Genomic DNA, 21,887 nt, shown 5'->3' with positions numbered 1-21,887 from the left:
TCGAGCTGTGCCCAGGCGCGGTCCAGGCTTCACCTGTTCACAGGCAGAGGCTGTAGCTTGCAACATGAAATACCGCATCTTGCTCTGAGTAGCCTTCCGCCTGGATGAAGATGAAGCCCTCCCCAACTGAGACCTGTGTTCCTCCTGGCCTGTTTGCATTTGACATTTAATAAATCTAACCAATCTGGTGAACTGTGGAAGCCGAGTTCACCAATATATTTTGTACCAGGCTTTTCAGGGCCACCTGTACATCAGAAAGGGTTTTTTCTCCTTTGAAAATGGCAAAATCTCTTGCATGGACACACCTGGTTACCTAATGTAATACAAGGCTGTTTTGATCCTGTGCTCCTTGCCTGTCTTGGTCACCTTGAGGGTAGCTCTGGCTCAGTGATAAAGTGCTGATCTTGCCTTCAGAGCTACGTCAGCAGGTTTTTTTTTCCTATGATCCTTTTAAAAGAAAAATGGTATATAAATAAGCTGGTCAGCAGACATGCCTTTTTGCTTGAACAAGGCTTTTGTGAGATGTGCAATGGGAAACTGTTCTCAACTATCTTTTTTCTCCAATTGGGATTGATAGACCAGGGTGTGCATGTGCATATTACCATCCCGTAACCCAGGCTGGCTGTGCTATTTGGTTTTCCGTCGGTGTTTTTTTTATTTTTATTTTTTTAATCTAGTTGAAGGAAGCAGCCCATTAGCCTCTCTTGTGGCACTGCTGTCTTCTGCCTCGATTGGTATGGTCCCCTTGTTAATCAGCCTCCCTCGAATACTGTAGAGGCTCACCTGGACACTCATCCTGTGCAACAAAGGCCACGTTGAGAGGTAGTTAGCCACGTTAGTCTGAAGTCGTGCAAAAAACGAACTGAATTGGAGTTAATTTGATACAACATCTGATGAAGTGAGCTGTTGCTTACAAAAGCTGTATGTGTCTCTGATTCAGTCTTGGAGGATGCATTGAGAGGGGAGGATCGGTGCCTATAGGAGCTAGGACCAATTCCACGATCTCCACCAGTAGCACAGCATTGTCGCAGAAGCTTTATAGCCTAGGTGCACACGCTCAAACTAGGGGGAGGGTGGAAAAGAGAATATTTTTCCATCAAGAAAAGCACCGCATCAGAGCGCGTCCACTTTTGCACATAGACCTGTTTTGGCTAAATGAGCTCCTGTAAAGAGCAGGTTTCCACGTGGCGCTGCTTGCTTTCACTCAGCGCGGCAAAGTTGAGGGCTCGGAGTCGTGCATTTCTCCCTGGGCCTTTTCAGTTCGAAGACCGGAAAAACCTCAACTCCGTGCACATCTCCACCTCCTGAACCAGCTTCCTTCAGCTAGCCGAGTGGTGTGTATATTGGAACGAGCCCTTTTGGAACATCTCATTACTTTTTGAAAGTATGTTTTGACACATTTAAGTGGACAAAACAGATTTTTATTGGGTGCAGTGACGATAAGAGATGGTTCCTGTGGGTTTTTTAAGGAGGAGCACCCCCTCCCCGCACCTCCCCAACACACAGGGCTACTGCGGCGGCCCCCACGAGCCTGACAGCAGCATGCAATCTGTAGACATTAGTGATAGCCATAAATTAGGATGTGCACAGCCGTAGCATTTGTTTGCACAGTCAGTGTCTTCCTTGAAAGGTGCATAGAAGTTGCTGTTGCTTTGAGCTTTATGACTAAAAAGCTGTCTTCAAGTGGTTTTGCCCTTGCTCAGCTCATACTCCGATCCTTTTGAGCTCTCTTGGTGCCAAAGAGAGGGATTGGCCCTGCTGGGGATAGACAAGGGTCTTTGAACAGCTTTTTGTTCTGCCAGGAGTCACTGGGAGGTAGCAGGCAGTGACCCATCTCCCCTCTGAGGGTTTCAAAGTCAGGAGTCTGCCATCATCTTCATTGATTTTGGTGCCTGAGGCAGGGAGACGGTTTGGTTCGCAGCACTGGCGGTCGTTCCAGCAGACTCGGGTGGTGCGACTGCTTCTCTTGCAGTGACCTGGAGTTTTGGACGGGCCAATGCTGTCCAAAACACCGTGCAGATATGGGGTGATGTTGGGAACTTGGAGGAAGGAGCAGAGGAGATAGCAGAGGCTGAATCTGGTTGTCTGAAGCCTCATCCGCCCTCAATACTAACAGGATTTTTGGACAATGCGCCTAGGCAAAATGCTGTTAGATGGGCCTCTGCTTTTTGCAGCAGCCCAGCTGTGGATGCCGCAGCGCCTGGGACATCTTTAATAACGGTGCAGTTCCTGGCAGACGGAATTCATTTAAAACACTTTCTAGGTCTCCCGGCCTGCAGCAAAGATAGCGTTTTGCTATAACCTTTGAACGTTGCTGCGGAAGACGAGCACATCTTCAGCATATGGGCCTGCTGTACCATGGCTGTTACCCCTTGGCCCCTATTCTGCAGAACTGCTTGCAGAGTCGCTTTCTACACCTGCTTCTGCCATCTTTTCATAGGGCAGCACTGCCAGTGAAGCCTCCAGGCTCAAATCTGGAAAGTTAGCAAAAGAGAAAGGGCTTTGAATCTGCTCCGTGTATCATCCATGCATGGATGGGCATCAATTCTGCCCAACCAGGCCTCTGTTCACTCCTGCATGTGGGAAAGTAAATCCCTCATTCTGGGAGCTTAGCATCAGGGTCGAATCGGGCAGCAGCGATTGCCTGCCCCGGGTTAGGGTTGATGAAATGCATCTGGTAGAGCACTGTAGAGCCTGGAAGCATATACAACAATCCCTGCAGGTTTGCACTCTTATGAACTCAGGCCCCATCATTGACCTCTACAATAGATTTAATTGGCTGAGTCTCTCAAAAGCAAAGCAGTCCCATTAGTTACTACACTGTATAAATGTGTTCAGAGTTTGGCACCGGCGTATTTATGTTCACTTCTTTCCAGCGCAGATTTCAAATATGCACTTTGTTGAAACCAGTCTATTAATTTTTAAGCCGCCTGGAGCTACAAAATCGCTATGGGTGGCAGGCATTTGTGGTTGCAGCCCTAAACAGCTGGGAGCGCTGCCCTATTCTGTTGAAACAAGAACCCCCGCTCGCTTTTAAGAAGCTCTTAATCCTTTTTTATAAGACTTGTCAGTGTGAAGCGAGCAGGCGGTTTCAGTTTAATGCTGTCTGCAATTGCAGTGCGGCTTCTTTGGGGCATTTCATCTGCGATAGCCATAGCCACGGTGCTGGGTTAGCGGTGGCCCTGTGCCTTACGTGGCAGGCAAACACCGGCATATTCGTATCTGGAGAGTCTGCGCTCACTGCATACAGAAATGACGCTGGGAGGAAGGGCAAATAGAGACGTTATGCAAGCACCGTCCCTTGAAATGAGATCACTTTGAAATTCCATTCACGGATGGACTTTTAATTTAAGGAATATGCAGTTGTGGAAGCAAGACAGTTTGCAGGTCGTTAAATTGGTTGATTCTCAGTGCTGGAGAGCTAGACCGCTAGGAGATCGGTGCCTCAGTACAGTTGAGGAGCTCTCAGGTCTTCCAGGGTGGCTGTCTAGCTCTGTTTTGTGTGGATGCACATAAAGTATCAGGACCCAACATTTATCTGAGGATTAGGCAGCCTTGTCCTAGGCAAGCGAGCTAGCGTATCAAGGGGGAGATTTTCAATTGGGAGTTGATGCTCAACTGGTTTTGGGGTTGTTGGTGGTAGCCGTGTTGGTCTAAGGACGCAGGCAGACACGGTTCTGTGGTATCTTTTATTAGACCAACTAAATAGTTGGCCAATTTGTTCTTTGCAAGCTTTGGGCCGCAACCACCCTTCTTCGGGCATTGGGGAGAGTCTGTTTTTGTGCCTCTGAAAAATCGGTGTGCCGCGCCGAATCGTACAACTGCAAGGTGACGTCAGTCAAATAGCGACAGATGCTTCCATCACATGTAATTATTATGCTGATACAAGGGCTGGAAAAACAGAGCCGTGACAGAGACCTCATTGTGAGTATGTGAGATCACGTGGGGATGTTAAAACCTGCTAAGCCCATGAGGCCCTTGTATCTGTAGTCTGTGCCTCTGTTTTGGACAGTATGGCATTACAATTAAATTGTCATCTTCTCCCAGCTCCTCTCCTTGCTCTTTACACCATGGATTTCCGGGGTAATGAAAGTGTAAAGAACTTCTTTGTTCCTCATTATCTCCAAAAGGGAATAGCCTCTGAATGGAGATGGCTTGTTTTAGAGAGGAATTGGCCAGACTGAGGACGGCTGTCAGAGTCCGACTTAGATCCACGTACGTTGGTAGGGCATGGCCTTATCCCGAAGATGAAACACAGAAATAAAAAAGGGCTGCAGCACTTATCTCACTCCAGTTCCCCAATGCTAACACCCTGTGTTTCTTTTATTTTTTTGTTATAGTCAAATCCGGGCACAATCCACCCCGCGGGGCAGGATGTCAGTGGGGTTTGTTCCGCCCGGGCTTGAGGGGCTGACGGGCATTTAGCATGAGTCACGTTCAGGCACTTCAAGCTCTGGGCCGAAGCTTGCTGGCATATCCTGCAAAAGTACACTCATTTAAGCGTGGTGATTCTGGGAGTAAGACACTGTATTTTGTCTATTTTGAGGCCTTGGAGCCACAACTGCTATCTACCTAGATTGATTTCCCATTGCTGCTATCTTCATCATCCCCCCACTCATGATGTACGACTGTCTGCATCTACAGGGATAACATGCAGAGTAGATTTCTATTAGTTGTAAGCACTATGGGGCAGAGACTACATTTTTCAAAGGCTCAGAGGATCTCTAGTATGGACTGGATGCTGAAAAGTTGGTCTGTTAATTCTCATTAGCAACCTTAGCTTAGCATCCCCTTCCTTCTCTAATTTCCCTGGAGCTTCTTGTTGATTTAAATCTTTTTCAAACTCCGCTTTTCCTAGAGAAGTGTAATATTGTTGCTCTTACACACACAATCCCATAAACCAATTTATGCATTACGGTGTCTTTGCAAAGACTTGTACCGAGCCTGAAACATCTCTTGCACTTGATTTCACTTTGCGGTCTGCCAGCTTGCATTTGAAACAGAATAAACTCTTTTCACTTTAGATTTATCCGTGGTATTAAAGAGGCTGCTGCACCCGGCTTCCTTTATAAACATTCAGGCCTTAACACAGAAGTGATATTTGTTCCTGATTTATTTAGCTCTTACAGTCAGGGGCAATCTTTTTTTTCACTTTAGCTCAATTCTCCAAGAAATCCATGTTCCCGGGCCATTCTCCACCAGCTTGCTGTGTGGGGGGACATGTCTGCTGGTCGGTATTTCTGCAGCCCACTGACTTGCCAGCGCACTTCTCATAAAACTTTCCTCCATCGGACAGTGAAGATGTTCCCACCACGTTACATTCATAACTTTATTTTGCTCACAGACTCTTATGTTTTTATTCCTACCTGAATTTCTGTTCGATGAGTACTGTCGTTCAGGGAGCTCTGCAAAACTCTGCCAGGCCCAGAAGAGTAAAATGCCATTGCTAGTCATCAGATTATCACCATGCAAGCAAACATGTGTCTGGCTGGTAAATTCTCCTGACCATTTTGAAAGGCTGGATACATTAATGTGCTTTGAGTTCCTCCGTTGGCTTACCTTTTTAGCCCCTCACTTTTTGCCTGCCCTGCCATGTATTTGTAATGCCTTCTGCTCGGTCGTTTCCTAGCTTCACAGGCCTTCTCCCAGGATCAGACCCCTGGGCCAAAGTTGGTCATTTTTAAATTGTAAGACACCCAACACCCCTCAGCTGAACTTAACATTGACTTAGGACCAGCCTGGCAGAGCACCCCGCTGGAAAGAGTCACCCTGGTCAGAAAGAAATCGCAACGCCCATGGGCTTTCCCAGAGGTTTCTTTAGGTGGTTTTTATGTCTAGGTGGTTTGACCTAGACATAGGAGGGAAATGATGAATTAAATAAGAGCTGCATAAATCGAACAGTTCTTGAAAAAAATAGAAATGTAACCCTTATTGCCATTCACTAATTGCACCACTATTCCACGTGCCGTTTTTCAGGGAGAAGGTTGCTTCTGAGGGACTGGGGATTGCAGGAAGGGGAGAAGCAATTACATTGAAAGGTGTAACAGAATACAGCAACCTCAGTCTGCCAAAAAGTGTCACTGTTGTTGGCTGGGCTTTCCCAGTGGTCTTTGTTTGGTGCCTTTTCCCCAACTAGAAGATAAGTTCCCTTTTTTTCTTTGATAGGAAAGAATGCATCTTCACCATTGATCCATCAACTGCCAAGGACCTTGACGATGCCTTGTCCTGCAAGCAGCTTGCGGATGGTATGACACCTCTTACACACTATTCTCTGTTTGTTTTTAGCAGCTGATGCCTTCCCATAGTTAGTTTTTCATGACAAAAATTTCTCAGACTTCTTAAAGCAGATCTCCTCAGACCAGTCTCGTAACCAACTCTTGGCCTCCGTGCAGGCAAGAGCCAATGTGCTCGCCATAGTAAGAGCTATAACTTGATCTGAGCTGCATTCCCCATGCCTTCAGTCATTGTGGGAGTGGCATCACGGAGTGGCCTAATCTACCTCGGGTGAGTTTTTATATTTTAGGAGAACTAGGTGACCTTGGATACAGCATACTTGGAGAAAAGAAGGGACTTTTTTAAGGTGGTTTTCTGGATGAAGCTCCCTCTTGGCATTCATCGTAGAGACCCTTTTAACTCTCATTTCAGCTCTTGCTGCTTTTGCCTTTTAAGCTCTCTGGTTTGCCTGGTCTGCACTTGAAACTACTGTAGAGTAGGCTGTGGAACAGCAAGTTCTAGGGAATAAATCCTGAGGGGTTTGATTTATGGAGCTTCCCATGTGAAGTCTTAACAATTATTGCAACAGTAATGTGGGGGGGATAGGAGGGGCGAGAGGGCTCTTGGCTCTTTCTGTGCAGCTTCAGGAGTTCATTTGGTTTAGAAATACGCACGACATAATAAGCACGCTCTTGCTAATGCAGATGCTAAAAAAGCAACATGTTTCTGTGCAATCATCGGATCCGATCCTCGAGAGATTCACAGTCGCGGAGAAGGTTAAAGGCAGCACTCCAAAAGCTGGGATTATGTGGATGTGTTTTCCGCAAAGTGGTTTTGGGTTGATTTTGTTTTGAGCAACTCGGCCAATAAATTGTCATGTCATTTAGACCCAGATACAGTCTAGGATTACAGCAGTACAACAGAGATATGCAGTTCCCATTGAAAGTAAACGTGAGGCTAGTAAAATTATTTATGGCTCTACTGCATGCTGTCAGTTCTGAGGCAGCGTTAGATAAAAACTTTGTCTGGCGCTCTGCTTTTTTGGTAAATCTGTACAGTGCCATCCCCTACCCCCCTGCAAGCTCTAAGTCACTCAGAAATAACTCTTGAAACTCTGGGTATTTTGCTTGCACTCATCACACTTGCTAGGGGATTTACAAGCTATTGCTCCACTGAGACGTGGGCTGAATTACCTCCCGATTCACATGGCTACAAGGGAGTCCATGGTAGGCATCATGCCAAAACAGTTATCATTTTAAGTGTTACATGGATTTCTGTAGCACAGCAGCAAGTGCGAGAGTCCCCTTCAGATTCCCTTCTCAATGACTTCCTCTTATTTTGGGACATGAAGGTCCTGTCCTTCTGGCCTACATATGAGCAAGTGGAGGAGACCTCGGGAGATCAAGTTATACTTTTCCTCCCCCATAAATCTGACCAGTTGGGAAAGGAAGTCCAGAAGGACAGTACAGAGCCTGAGTGAAGGGACCACTTCTCCACAGACAATGTTTTGAAGTCTTGGTTTTCCCAGGGATACTCCTTCTGTAAAATAAATCTTCTTGGTATAAAGACTCAAGAAGGGACAAGGAAGTGCTCAATAGTTGTAAGGGGTTTCTCCTCCCTTATCCTGGGAGCAAAGGGCTAATTCCCCCCTGGCTTTATAGCCGAATCCCAGAAAGAAGAGAAGCTTTAGCATCAGTTTCTTAGTTTATAGAAATATTTTGAAACCATTTTCAGGAGCCTCATATAGATTCCACATTTCTCCAGATGAACCTCAGCAAAGGAAAATGTGAGAAGCAGCGAGTCCATCTGCAAGTCCGTCCTGATGCAACCTACCAAGTATTCATGCACCCCCTCGTTTCTGATTGAAGAAATGGCAGGTGTCAATCTAGAGTCCTATAATAATCAAATGAAGCCACCATACCAGTGGTCTGAGTGTCTGTGACTTCCACATCTTGGCTAGAGCGGTGCATCCTTGGCTGTGCTTTCTGTTGATCATTATGACATTCATGATTGGAAATTACTCTGGACGGGGGAACCTTCTTTTGGAAGGATCTTATTTTCTGTCAAGGAACTGTTGCCCTTCACTTACCCCAAATAGCCTGAGATTGACAGTGAAATCAGTGCGCTTATAACTCCATTACAACCCAAAGTTAGTAGGAGCGTCCCTGCATTGGGCAGGGGGTTGGACTAATGACCCTTGAAGTGCCTTCAGTGAGTCTGTGAACAATGGTCATGGAAACCACCTACCTGGAAAAGCCAGTTCTTGTGATCACTAAATATCCCTGGGGCAGGCTCACCAGAGATTGTAGATAGAGCAGCCATGGAAACGACCTTTAAACAATAGCTTTTCAAGTGATCATACGCTCCTTTTGTCTTCCAATCAGTATTGTTTTCCAGCAACTTAAATGGCAAACTCTTTAGGGGCAAGGACTTGGTTTTCATTTTGTCAGGTGTCTTGGACATCTGACTGGTATATAAGAGAAGAAGAATACTTTGATTGCTCTCTTATCCAGCTCTGTCCTCTGTCCATGATGATGTTAGATAAAGAGTGGGACTGAATGTCCTTTTGGACTAAGCACCTACCATGGCATCTGCAAACACGCAGGGCTAAGTTGGATGCCCCAGGTGGTTCCCTCCAGCTCTCTGCTCCTAAATCTTGCCTGAGCTAGCAATTCAATAATAAGAGGTTTCAGTCTGTCCATTTGGGACCTACAGGTCACTGTATAGCAGCCTCCTTGGATTAACTTGCTCAGGTTAATACTGAAATACTGAATGCTTTCGGACCACAAGTTTATGTTAGTATTATGCTCCCTTAAAAGAAAGAAGGGCTTGAGAGGAACACATAGTAGATGTGGATTAGAGACTGGATGATAGAAATCCCACCTCAGAACATGCGTGTAATATAAAACGACCATAAATTAGATAGACAAGGTCTGCAGATGCATTATGATGATTAGAAACAGATGCACGTCTGCGTCTTTCCACCCAGGATTTGCGGTTGCAGGCCCCCTGAAATATGCAGAACAAATTCAGGCCCGTCTCAAATACAGATCACCACTGTGTTTCCATTTAAATGTATCTTACATTTCTGTTTCGGAAGGAACTGCTGAGTGTTCCTGTGTTAGCAAGCATCACATCCAATTTTCAAGGTTAGTGTTGAATGGGAACGTAAAGAACACAACTGGGCCCATTTTACTCCATTAGCAGTCCCTTTAAGGTCAGTGAAATTAAGCAGTAGCGCTCGGGATAACTGAAGAGTGTGGCCACCTGGCCCAGAATACATGGTTCAAAGTGAATAATGAACAGATGGTTAAAATATGTAGTAGTAATTAATTGGACGGAGGCTAATAGAAATGAATTCTCTCACTTGTTTTGGTGCTTCTTAGGTTCTAATCTATGATCCTCTTATATGTTAAAATTGTTTTCATGAAGATTAAGAAAAAGCTTATATTTTTAGCACCTTGTGTAGGATTCACTAGTATGCAAGCCTAATTCTTATTCATGTGCATTACATGCCATCTGTGCATGGGGTTTAGATCGTTTAGAAAGACACCATCTATGTCTTATAAGGCTTCAAATTCTGAAATAAAAAGCTGGAAAGTGCAGATACCATATCGTGGAAGAGATAGGGCAAAGAGATGTAAAGACTGAAACGAATAAAAGGATTATAAAGCTAAATGGTGGACAGGGCTGGGCTTACCTAGACAGCATGGCTATTCAACATGGACATGTGTGAGCAAGCAACGACATGGCCATTTAATATTGGCATTCTTTTTTCTCCGTGCCATGAGCACGAGCAGTCAAGGCAGTCTGCCTCCCCCTGCTTTCCCTGTGACAGTTTAGGTTGCTTTTGGTGCCTTTGGGCAGCATGGCTTATAGTTGTGCAATGTAGTTGATTGTGTCATTTTAGGAACAGGTCAGACAAGGACTTGTATAGGATGGTTTGGACAGGGATGGTCCGGCCTCGAACGGGGGGCTCCAATAGATGACCTCCAGAGGTCCCTTCCGGCCCTGTTCCTCTATGATTGTACCAACGCAACCATCCAGAGCATTGTACTTCCTGAATTCAGGACCTGGGACAAGTCCCAAAAGATTAGGAGGTGCAGACTTTCACGTGTCATTGGATTTTATTAGCCATTTACTGACGGAGATTAAATTAAAAAAGTGCGCCCTTCAACTAAATCCTGAAGAAAACACCCCAAAGATCTTGGTTTGGAGTCTGCTGTTAAGGAGCTTGGTAACTGGAAGAAGCACAAAGTGTTTTTAGACTGTGCTTTTTTTTGAATGCATAGAAACTCTACTCCAGATTTCCATCCTTTGCACAGGATCTTAGGGACAGCAGTGTCCTTAGAGATGAACCTCCGATGACAGGCAATGTCCCGGGTAAAATTAGTGGGCACTGTGCTGTGTCAGAGTATAAAGAGAGAGGACTTTGCAGCCACAGCAGGAAAATAAACATGGAGAGGATGAAAGGAGCTTTAAATCAACTCCCACACAGTGAACGTCACTCATGCATTTGGTCTGTTTTGTACAAATTCCGGTGAGGATGTTCATACCCCATTATTCTCTGTTAAAAAAAAAAAAAAAAAGGCCAGAGCCCCGATACTGGGGATGTGGTTTGGTTCTGCATGTGTTGACTCTTAGGACCTGGCAAACTCTGTTGCCATTGGAAAAGACTGCTCAGAGCATCATTTCTTGCAACAACCCTGGGCCATGAGGTTTAACTGGGATGGAGAGAAACTGAGGCAGACGTGAGCGCCGAGGAAGGACGTGAATATAAATCTGGTCGATAGGAAAGTTCCACATGGTGGAGGAAGAAACACAGGGAAATGGCAGTGGCTCCCTGAACGCAGGGTTGTTGGATGGAAATCCCTTCTACGTGTTTGTCTTGTTGCCTAGCCCCAACGTCTCTGAAGGCCATGGAACAATTGAAGCACTATAGCGCGACTGTGCTCAATATAGATATCCCAGAAAGAGCCCACCGAGTCATGAAGAACCTCGGTCCTCACCACCACAGACCTTCGTTTCAGGAACAGGATGACCTTCTACACCCAGAACTATTGTAATTCATCTCGAAGGCTGCCGGGTGCCACTTCCCATATCAAGGAGTGTTAACTTCCCAGTAGAATTAGCCTCTCAAATGGGAATTAGAAATAAGCACAAAGTGCGATGGAAGTGCCAGAAATTGTCCTTCTCCCTTTATCATGCTGGCTACGAACCTTGGTGTTTCGAGTGGGCTGAGCCAGGCTCGGTCTCCTCTGGTAATTTTTATCTGCCGGCAATGAGCTCCTTCTGAGTTGGACATCAGATTTCCCAGAGGCGCATTCACTGCCTCACTCTGCCCCTCGTCCTACCTGCCTTAAGGAGAGGCGGCAGGTGAGTGCACGTCCATCTGCCACATGCTTGGGAAAAGGTCAGAGTAGCAGAAGTCTACCTGGGGCCTGAGTTAAAAATATGCACCCAGATACTTCTCCCCAGTACTCAGTGCTTGGCTGTCCCTGGGGTCAGTAGACATAGGAGATGTGTTGTTCCTCATTTAAATGATATCTTCTGTCCTTGGATTGTATGAATAAAAAAAAAAACAGTTTAACTCCTAGGGCTGCTCCTCTGAATTCAGTCTTCAGGCAGAAGGTGCTACGTCAGAAAGCGTGCAGCCTCAGCCGGTGAGAACGCCGAAACGGGAAAAAGCTGTGTGTCAGCCCCAGCAGTTTCCCGCCCACCTTGGTCCTGCTTTCCACATCTGGTTGTCGATGGGAAGGAGGCCAGAGTAGGTTTTGGAGATAAGTCTCACCTGGCGATCTGCTTCCATCCTTGGCCAAAAGCCAGGATGTCCAAGAAACAAAAAGAGGCAGTTCTTCCACTGGCAGGCTGCACCGGTTTCTTTGAGCGTATGACACAGGTCTGTCCTGGTACCTAACACTAATAAATGTACATCCCACTTTCCTGCACGGTCCCCTCTGACTTGCGCAGAGGTAGAAACGGAGCGTAGCGGCTTCCAGTACGTGCTTGTTCTCTGGGGTGCCGATCTGCTTCGCTCTCCAGCCTGCACCTTTACCGCACATGCAGTGTGGCGTTTGCCCTTTTTAATAATTTGCCGCGTTGCTCCCAAGGGAGTTTCTCCCGGGATACTGAACAGAGTACCAGCCGGTGGCCCATGAGAGAACTTGGCGTTTCTGTTAAAGAAATGCACCCCACGCACACTTCCTACCCTGGGAATGAGATACCTGCTGTCCCCAAACACAAGCCACCGAGCCGGGCGGTGTTGTGGAGTGCACTTCAAGCGCAGGTTTTCGGTGCCAAGCTTGCCTGTAATGTTTGAAAGGTTTGGCTTATGGTTCTGGCATCTGAAGCCCGGGCCTCTCGATTGCATTGTTTGTAAAGTGCCACGCGACCCCTTGTTCTGAAGGCGTATTACGCAAATGCAGCTTTGCTACACACAAGGTAGCTTTTCAGCCCTCTTATGAAATGTTCTTTAGCCAGTGAATGCTTAATTTATTAGCTGCGGCAGACAACTACCATATGCAGCTCTGTGAGCAACCTGCCTCCTGCATTTTGGTTTAGTAATAGATGGAGGTGAAGTCTCCTCCTCGTACTTCTACAGCTCTTTAAAAAGCTGCTTATAGTTTATGGAAAACATTGCATTTGGCTGCAATTGAGCTCCTGTCTCGTGTTTCTGCTTTTTGTCTCTACTCCTTTATTGCTAAGGACATTTCATGAAAACACTTGACTTCTGTTTCGTCCCCTACCTAAAACCAGTCTCAGTCCTGTTTGTATAATCCTACTCCCTGCCACTGCCCCCAGATGATGCCAGAGGATGAAATGCTCTGAGAGCAGAGAAACTTTTACAACAAAATCTTGTCATGCAAATGCTGTTGGAGAGAAACTGCACAGAGGTACGGCCCTTGCTAGGTTCTCAACTAGCTTCTCAACACTTGTTTCCTACTAGCATTTTTTCCCGTGCTATCGTCTCTACTGGTCTGAGGGGTGCCCGGCATTCAGAGGATTTCACTTCTGTGTCTCAACCATTTCCCCCTCAGATCTGCAAGTCAAAAGGGCCTTTTTCCTCCTTCCAGTGTATTGCATTCTCCCAGGCCATTCCCAGGCAGGCAGTTTTCCAAGATAATCCACAGCAATGTCTGTTCTGACTGCTGCTGCGACGGCACCCACCGAGCACCTGACAGCGTTCCCCAGGTAAGGGGCGGGAGAGGCAAAGGCACGGCCAGTGCTTTGCTACTGCAGTAGGAAATGTTAGGATAAAATGTGTGCAGATTATTCTAGGTAAATGATCCCTACAGAGAGAGGCAAAAATCCCTGTGGTGCATGTCAGTCTGATCTGGGGAGAAATTCCTTCCTGCCCCCAAATTTGGCTGTTAGTTTAACCCAGCCAGATGCACCAGGTCAGCATGTGAGAGGTGTTTAGGACTCCTAGGAGCACCAGGGTTGCCCCAGCCCGTGTCAGGAGGAAAGGCAGACACTCCCTGTCCCCCTCAGTAGGGTATCCACCGAGGGAGGTGGGGGGATCCTTCCTGGCCCTTGCAGGCAACCAAGAGAAGCCTGAAGGCATGGGATTTCCAGACCCTTCCCACACAGGGATCAAGTTTCCTTTCAGTCCCTTGAAGTAGGAACAGAAGTTGCACATAAAGTGGTTTAAGTGATCAGAAACTGGTTTAAACCTGTAACAGAACAGACGTTCAGTGCACATAAACCAGTTTCAAAATGGCTGGAAACCGGTCTGAGATGAACCTGGTTGAAAATAGTATCAGACTTTTAACTGACTGAGCTCAAACCAGTTTAGGGAACATCTGTCCCAGAGCTTGTGGGGGATGCGAGATGCTCAAATCCACATGTAACGCCCAGGGATTACAGCACTGAGCACTTGTGTCCTAACGTACCTTCCCTTCCATAAACCTGGCAAGCTCCACCTTGAACCAGTTCAGGTTTCTTGCCCCCACTGCTTTTGGGAAGGTCGTTCCAGAGCTTCTCCCTCTCTGATATTCATCCTGCAAATGGGTTGATCAGGAGCAATCACAGCCCCTCTCAACCTCGGCCTCCAGCGAAACAAGCAAGGTTCTTTTAATCTCTTCTCTTAAGATTGGTTCTCCACCCCGCTGGCCATCTTATCGCTGGACGTCTGTCTCTGTACATCTTCTAGTTTAAAGTTATCTTTTTGTGAGCTGGGGTGACCAGAAGTCTGTGCAGTATTCTGAATGAGGGCTTACTAGTACCTTGTATAGTGGTATCAATATTTCCCTATCTGTACTAAAAATACCCCACTGAATATACCCGAGGGTGAAGTTAGGATGAAGCTATGAAAAATGCTATCTCATGGTTATCCTATGATTGACCAGTACACACAGGGACCGACCTCTGTTGCCCCCAGTAAATGAGTCCCCACCTGGCAGCAAAAAGTTCTTGGCATTGTTCCCTGGAAGCATGACTTTGAACTTCATGGTAAGAAATGTCATGCTGTTTCTGTTGCTCTACTCTGTAAGGTGGTCTAACTCTTCCTGCATGATAATCTCATCTTTCTTCATTTTAGCAATTCCTCCCAGTTTCACGTTGCCTACAGATTTCATATACACCTCTAGCTCTCACCCCGGGGTTGGCAATGAGCCTGTTGAACCCACTTCAGAAGAAAGGCTCTTCATTTCAAGCTAGGTTATGGGCTGTGCATAGAGAGCCCCATTGCTTTCCTTGGGCATAAGTGATAGGAACGTCCGGTTTGACCCCACACGCTTATAGCTAACCTCCGGAGTGCCATCTCCATCAGGGAGCTGCATCCACTCCAGGGGATTTGTACAGCTTCAGCTCTATTAAGTTTGTAAACTGATGCCCTCAGTAAAAAAAAAAAATTGGTGGCTATGCATGGTGGAAGATAGTACAGCTATCACACTCCTTGAGCTATTGATTCTGCAGGAATGCAAAAAGCCTGCTAACCCCAAAGAGGCGTGTATGTGTGTGTGTGTGTGTGTGTGTGTGTCTGTGTGTGATATATAAAAGGAGCTTTTTTTTTTTTTCCATGTAGCTGCTTTTCAGAGTAAAAGGGACTATTAAAGTGAGCTTTAGAGCAGGCAGGAATTATTTGCAGGTTTGTATTCGGCACTGTTGTTAATCAGTCCGGTCATTTAGAAAAATGTGAGCACGTAGCTTATTTGTGTCCACTTCTATGAAATCATCTGGGTACTTCCAGCTTCTCTCAAGATATCCTGGAGTGGATTCTTTTGCTTGGGCTGCTGCAATCTCAGATAGCTTCAGGAAACCAGGAAGCAGCAGGGTTTTCAGAGGGACAACAACCTATGGTTTAAGATGAAACTTCTCCCCCCCACCCCAGTTCTCTGCCTACCCTCTGCCTGTCTTGTCTTGCTCACCTGTAAACCCCTTGGGGCAGGGACTGCCTCAGTGTTGCAACGCCGCACTGGCTTGTGAGTCTCAAGGCTTGTTTCTTCTCGTAAAGCCTCAGCTCTGGAGTTTGCGTGGCGCAGTGGGGTTTGGGGTTTTAAGTGCCCACCTGTTTGCAGAGAAACATTTGAATCATCATGATCTCTGCAGGCTGGGAAACTACAAGACCAAAAAATAAGGGCACCTTAAAATTCTTTTAAAAAAAAATGGCATATTTAAGCAAATTTGATGCAATTTGGGGCCTCTTCCATGAATTTCGAGCACTTGAGGTTGTCGATACTAAGTTACAGGTGTGGTCTTGGTTGTGCTCTGTCGCTAGACATGCACGGTGGTTGGCAGAACGGGACCTTGGTCCCAGCAAGGGTCTCGCGATGCTGTCATAACACAGATGAGCAGTAATCATCATGTGAGGTTTAGTGACAAACTCAAGTGTCATGGTCATGCTAGAAGGTCACCTTAATATATTTTCATGGGGTGAAAGGTGGGGAGGGCAGGGTATACCTAGCTGGCAAGTTTGCAACTCAGACTGGTGGTAGTGGGGCTTGGAGAAGATCGTCCCCCATTGAATCCACCTGCTGCAGAGCTCTGCTGTTGGCCTTTGGTAACCCAAACTTCCAGTCAACGAGGACATCACCACGTCACCACCGGATAGGCTCAAATTTAGAAAACTCTTCTGGAAATACGCCAGGAAGCTCTATGATGATAACAAGAGCACCGAAGAACAATGGAGGGAAGCCAGGGAAATACCAGCCTGCTGCAGAAATACATCATCAGCGACCCTGCAATCCTCCAGCCAGGATTTCACCTACCCACAAAGATTTGGTCCTCCCTGAATCGCATCTGGACACCTCATGGAAGATGTGGACACCTGCTCCCTAAATGGAGAATCAAAGAGAGCCCAGGTTGCGATTGTGGTGTGATTTTTTTTTTTTATTTATTTTTTTTTTTTTCAGACGGTGCAACACATCGTGACTGATTGCCCAATTCATTTAATGGCGATCTAAAATCAATCCATGCAGCTGTCTCTGAAGCAATCAAATGGATATTAAATTTAGATATTCATCTATGAATGTTGTAATCCTAAAATGTCATATGAAAGAAGACTGCAGAGCTTGGGGGCACGGATCATGATTTCTGTTTCATGTTGCACAGCTTTTGTCTGCAGAGCCAGTCTTGCCTCTTTTCGAGGTGGTCACTTTAGTAGAGGTAACTTTCAAAATCCCGGGTGGACAACCGACCTCCTCCCACCCTTGAAATCTCTGGGTGCCAGACGTGAACACAGAGCCCCATCGTCTTGGGAAGGAACTTTTGCTCCGAGTTTGCAAAAATATTGTCACAGCTCCACGCTTCCTCGTACACTCATCTGGAAACGTGGGGCCGGTTTGTTTGCTCAAAGCCTTTTTCAAAAGTTTTTTTCAGTAGGAACCGCTAACAGAAGAGCCCTCAGCGAGGGAGGAGAAGTAGTAATGGATGCAAATATCAAGAGCCATTCTTCTGGTGGTTGAAATCGCATCATGTGACAATTACTGACTTTTTGGTAAGTTAGGCAGTAGATTCACGCCCAGTCGCGCTGTGCTTTTAGAAACCAGACTGGCCACGGGGCACGCACGTAAGATTTAAGTGCTTGCCTTGTTGATTTTTAAATGAGTGAAATGAAACACGATGCCCGATTTTTCTGAACAATAGCTTGGCTTCCTGGGCTGGGGGAGTGACCTCAGCTGAGAAACTAAGGCATCCGTCTTTGTCTTCAAGGTAAATAATGTGTTCTATGCCCAATCTTTTTTTTTTTTTAAGCTATTATTTCCTTCTCCCACTGTGTGCCCATGCCAGACACTGCTGTATAGGAAACCTGTCTGCTCTTCCTTGGCATTCAGATACTTGTCTGGTCATGGTTGTACTTGTGTGAAATCCTTGGAACAGGAGCTGTGTCAGAGAGCTGTGCATGTCACCGGCACACGTCATTCGGGGTTATACCGAGTAATATCCTCAAGTCTCAGTCCCCTTCTCAGGATGCTAGCTGTGTAAGCAGGAGGTAGGATCTCTTCTAGGTAGTACCGTTTCATTGGCCCTGTGCCCTTTCCCACCTCTCTGTTTCAGCTGCGTATTGAATCGATCCCCCAGCTGTGGATCCTGCACCACCCGTGTCCTGGGAAGCAGTGGCGAGTGATCTGCAGCTGGTCTGCAGTTCATACCAGGTCTCTCACCCTTTCTGATTAAAAACTTGATGATAAGGCTGCGTGGCCCTGCGTGAGGAGTGTCGATGGTTGACCACTGTGTGTAGGCCTCCAGGGTTTTGGAATAGCACATCTGTTGCTTCGTTGCTGCTAGATTATGAACCGTTTGGGGGCAGACTCATGCAGCCTCCAGGGCAAGGTTGAGATTAGGGCTCCCCACACCTCCGTAGTCCTACTAACAGGAAGCCAGCCCATATATAAGTAAATGCCCTTAGTTTTTTCTAGTGTCTTGTGTCAAATTTTGAGATGACAGAAAACTTCTTTTAGCATCCAGCTTTTTCTCCTGGAAATGCTGGTGTGGAAGCGGATAGAAAGAGGGGAAGTGTCAAAATTGTAAGGACTACCACCGTATCAGCAGGATCTGGTGTTTTTAATACGATTGATCCCAAAACGTGCGCTTTTCTGTGTATAGCACTTCAGGAGCTGTCACATCTCAGCTTGCTTCATCTTCCTCGTTGCCTTTCTGCTGGGGATGAAGACAGTTGCTCGATCAAGAGAAATGCATTTGCTACCAGGGTGTTCTCTTGTATGCAGTTCACATACGTTTCCACTCGGTTTTCTAAGTCCTGGAGCAAATACTTGACAGAAACTGTGGTGTTGGCAATTTTTGCTGAGTGTTTTGGTGGATTGAAAGAGTCTCTCCCCTCCCCCTCTTAATCCTTTATTTAGTACAGGAGGAAAAGCATTCTTTGGGCTGTTGTTATTCTGATAGGTGAGATCATCCTTGAAGATTAAAAAACAAGACTCACTCCTGCTACGTGACACACTTAACTCGCCTCCTTTGATTGCAGCATCAGATCCGTGATACCTAGACACAGCGCCTTGGAGCGGCAGCAAAACAAAGCAGATGAGCCAGCAAGCCCCCTCCTAAAACCCTGGCACCAGTTGAAGCGCAGTTCTGGTGGAGGCTTGCCGTGATTAGCTCTACCATTTATTCAGCTTGAGTACAAGATCGAGCAGAGAAGGTACACTTCTGTGAGATGCTTTTTATCCAGCTGCTTTTAAGCTGCGGGAAGTGTCTTTCTGGAAGGACGGAGCAGTTGCAGTTGCAGCAGCTTGGAGGCTGCCTGTGGTCAGCGCGGTGACTGCAACTGAGCTCTCAGCTAGCTGGCTGGTCGGGGCAGATCTGGCCAGAGCCCCTGTTTCCATGCAGCTCCGTAGCCCAAGGGATGATTGCCGTGGCTCTTTGCCTTTCCCTTCCTCCTTACCCCCTTGTCCTTCACTTCCCCCCAGCTGAATTCAGCAGTCAGAGAAAAGGGGTTCAGATCAACCCCTGGGCTCCAGAGCGGTGTGAAAGCAGGGGCTCTGGCCAGACCCCACCCCGACCAGCTGGCGAGCTCCAAGCCTGGCAGGAGCTGCACGGACATGCCAGCAAGCTCAGCTTCCCGGCATCCAGGATCACGGGAGGGGCTGCGGTTACTCTCCCCCCGCCCCGGCTGTATGGCGCGTACGCAGTGAACTCTCTCTGCTGCCCACACACCCTACCCTCACCGCCACCCTGGATCCGCCCATGGGGAGATCCTGAAACGCGTATCGGCCCCACGCTTCCCCCATTGCTGAACTTCTCGTTGGTGTGCAGCCTTGCGGCTAGGAAGGGCCTGCAGAGTCCACGCACTTGTATATGAAATCTAAGCAGCTTTGGCCGAGAGAAAGTGCTGACCGTTAGCTGCCAGCAGAGTCCTTTGGCACTTCTCATCGAAGGAGGTGCTAGCTTCGACTCTGCTCGGGGACCACCTGTGACTAAATCACCTGTATGTTTTAATCAGGCATAACCTCCTTGTTTCGCACCCTGTCGCAGGCTCCACTTCGGGCTGCTGTGCATGCCTGCTGTTTCATTTTGGGTGGACGAGGCTGCGTGTCCAGGGTGAAGCCAGTCTGCGTGGTTTTGTAAAACCCACTAGGATTTTTTTTTGGAAAGAAAGTACAGTAGAAACTCAGGGTTGGGATCGGTGTGCCTGGACTGTCAGCCTGCACTTGGGGAAGCTGTGCTTCCTTATCAAGAGGTGTCTTAGACCAGCAGTTCAACCAACAGTTAATATTACAAGAGGTGCCGTGTGGGATGCGTGCGGCTGCCCCGTGTCTGTCCTTGTGGTTCCCAAAATCACCTGTTCTCTGGACTAAGCCTATTGTGCATCCCTCAGCCTTCCTGCTTTGTTTTAACCAAATGTAATGGCTTACCTCTCCCGAAGCTCAGCTAGAATGCCCTCTCCTCCTGCCCTCTGGAAATAAAGCCCACAATCTAATTTGTCCTTTCGTGGCTTTGTCATTAAAATCAACGAGACGGGAAGGACCTCTCTGTGGACTCAGCAGGAAATGCCGATGAACAGTATTTCTCCAGCCACAAAACATTTAAGTAGTGAGTAAACCAAAAGAGAGCAGCAGACCGGTTTCCACGTGGCTTTTGCTGTCAGGGTTAGCCTGGTATCTTTTAGACTCAAGGTGCCCCTTGGAAAATGCCAAATTCTTAGCTTTCACTCATTTTTTTTTTTTAACTACAGGAAAATAATAAAGCATTCCCATTCGAAACCTCTGGGCTTATCTCGTGCATCACGTGTCGGCATTTGCACATGAAGCCATGCTAATATTGGGGAGGGGGTAACCCGCAGCGCCCTTTAAAGGGTCTCCTGGCATCCCAGAGTGCCACAGTCCCCTGGCTGAGCATCGCTGGGGTGAGACGTGTGAAAAGCAGTGGTTTCAAAGCCTTCCTGTTAGCTGACTTCAGAGCTCTCTGCCATATCGTACAGTGGCCTTGGTTTGAGTTTTGGGGGTGGGGGGAAAGGTGGGGTCATTCAAACCTTTGCAGTACAAACCCGAGAGCTGCCAGTTCACATTATGTCAATATAGGTAACAAAATATTTACTCAGGGCTTCCACTCTGAGTCCCAAAGCAGGGGGTTCCAGCTGCCTCTCGTTTTCAGGACCTCTGATGGGAATCCTGAGTGAAATGCAACTCTCCTCACCGTGTTTTTATTGGCGGCCGCTGTGTTTTATTATCTCATGTAACGAGATCATTCTCGGTTTGCCGATTTTTCTACCCAGGACAGAGAGTTCACGCATGTAACAGGGCACATGTTGAATTAAGGGCCGATTAAAGTCATGATGTAATGACCCCCTCTCCTTTTCCTTTAGTCAATATTTGCCTGTGGGGTCAATACATTACAATATGCTCTTCAAAAGAAGTCAGTATTTTGTTACCTTCCGAGAGCGTTGGCTCCAAACACTTGTAATATTAAAACTGTTGGTTGAACTGTTGGTCTAAGACTTACTGTCTAAGTAGTTTCAGGTTTGGGCCCTTGATCCACGTAGAGCAGCTTTCAAGGCAGCTGATAGTATCACAACACAGCTGTAGGCAGCTCTCGGGGTGAAGCATTTGATCTCTAATCTGCAGCACTTTCTCCCAGGCTTAGTAGGCTCTCATTGCAGCCCGGGATGTTTGTTCTCTGCAGGCCGTGTCAGCGGAGGGCAGGTGAGGTGGGCAGCTCTGCACCGTGGTTCCCCTTCACGGCCTTTTCAGCCACCTTCCTGTATGAACCGACACGAGCAGAGAAGAAATAATTTAATACTCCATGTATTGGAAAGTGCTGCACAAACATTACTTAATTCACCCCTCAGGTTTCACGGTAATCGGTTTGAACCTTAGCTCACACCCCATCTGCTGCTCGTTTACTGCTTGAACTTCCAGCGCGGGGAGTTTAAAGACGGGTGGTGTCCTAATAACACTCTCAAACCCCCGTCACGCCTTCTCTTCCCAGGTAGCTCCCAGTGCATTGGACGCTAGCACTGTCGGAAGGGGGCACAGTCAGATCTTCAAGTTCAAGTGTTTAATTATTGTGCGTGTTATCGAATTTCCCTTACAAACGACAGAAATTTGAGGAAAATGATCATAGCGTGGCCTGGTGCTTTATTTATACACCTGCTTGCAAAGCTGCCCAGTGCTAAACAAGAGTTCCTTTCGGGCTTGCTTGCATTAACAAGGCATTGTGTTAATGTATTAACAATTAAATGATGATTATCTGCAAGGTAAAAAAATCAAGTCCCCAGT

The 21,887-nt window shown here is 46.9% G+C and overlaps 1 protein-coding gene across 4 annotated transcripts in view; it reads left to right on the top strand.

Annotated features, from left to right (window-relative positions):
- DIS3L2 (DIS3 like 3'-5' exoribonuclease 2) overlaps positions 1-21,887 on the top strand; it is a 228,309-nt gene that overhangs the window by 109,195 nt on the left and 97,227 nt on the right. For all 4 annotated transcript variants that reach the window (XM_014601477.3, XM_014601479.3, XM_014601481.3 and 1 more), the window contains one exon: positions 6,166-6,245. In XM_014601477.3, coding sequence (XP_014456963.2) covers positions 6,166-6,245 — 80 coding nt within the window. The remainder of the gene's footprint in view (positions 1-6,165; positions 6,246-21,887) is intronic.

This window comes from Alligator mississippiensis, chromosome 7, assembly GCF_030867095.1.
Source record: "Alligator mississippiensis isolate rAllMis1 chromosome 7, rAllMis1, whole genome shotgun sequence".
NCBI classification, from domain to species: domain Eukaryota; kingdom Metazoa; phylum Chordata; order Crocodylia; family Alligatoridae; genus Alligator; species Alligator mississippiensis.
Note: the sequence above shows the minus strand (reverse complement) of the source record. Positions and strands in the feature narration are given on the sequence as shown.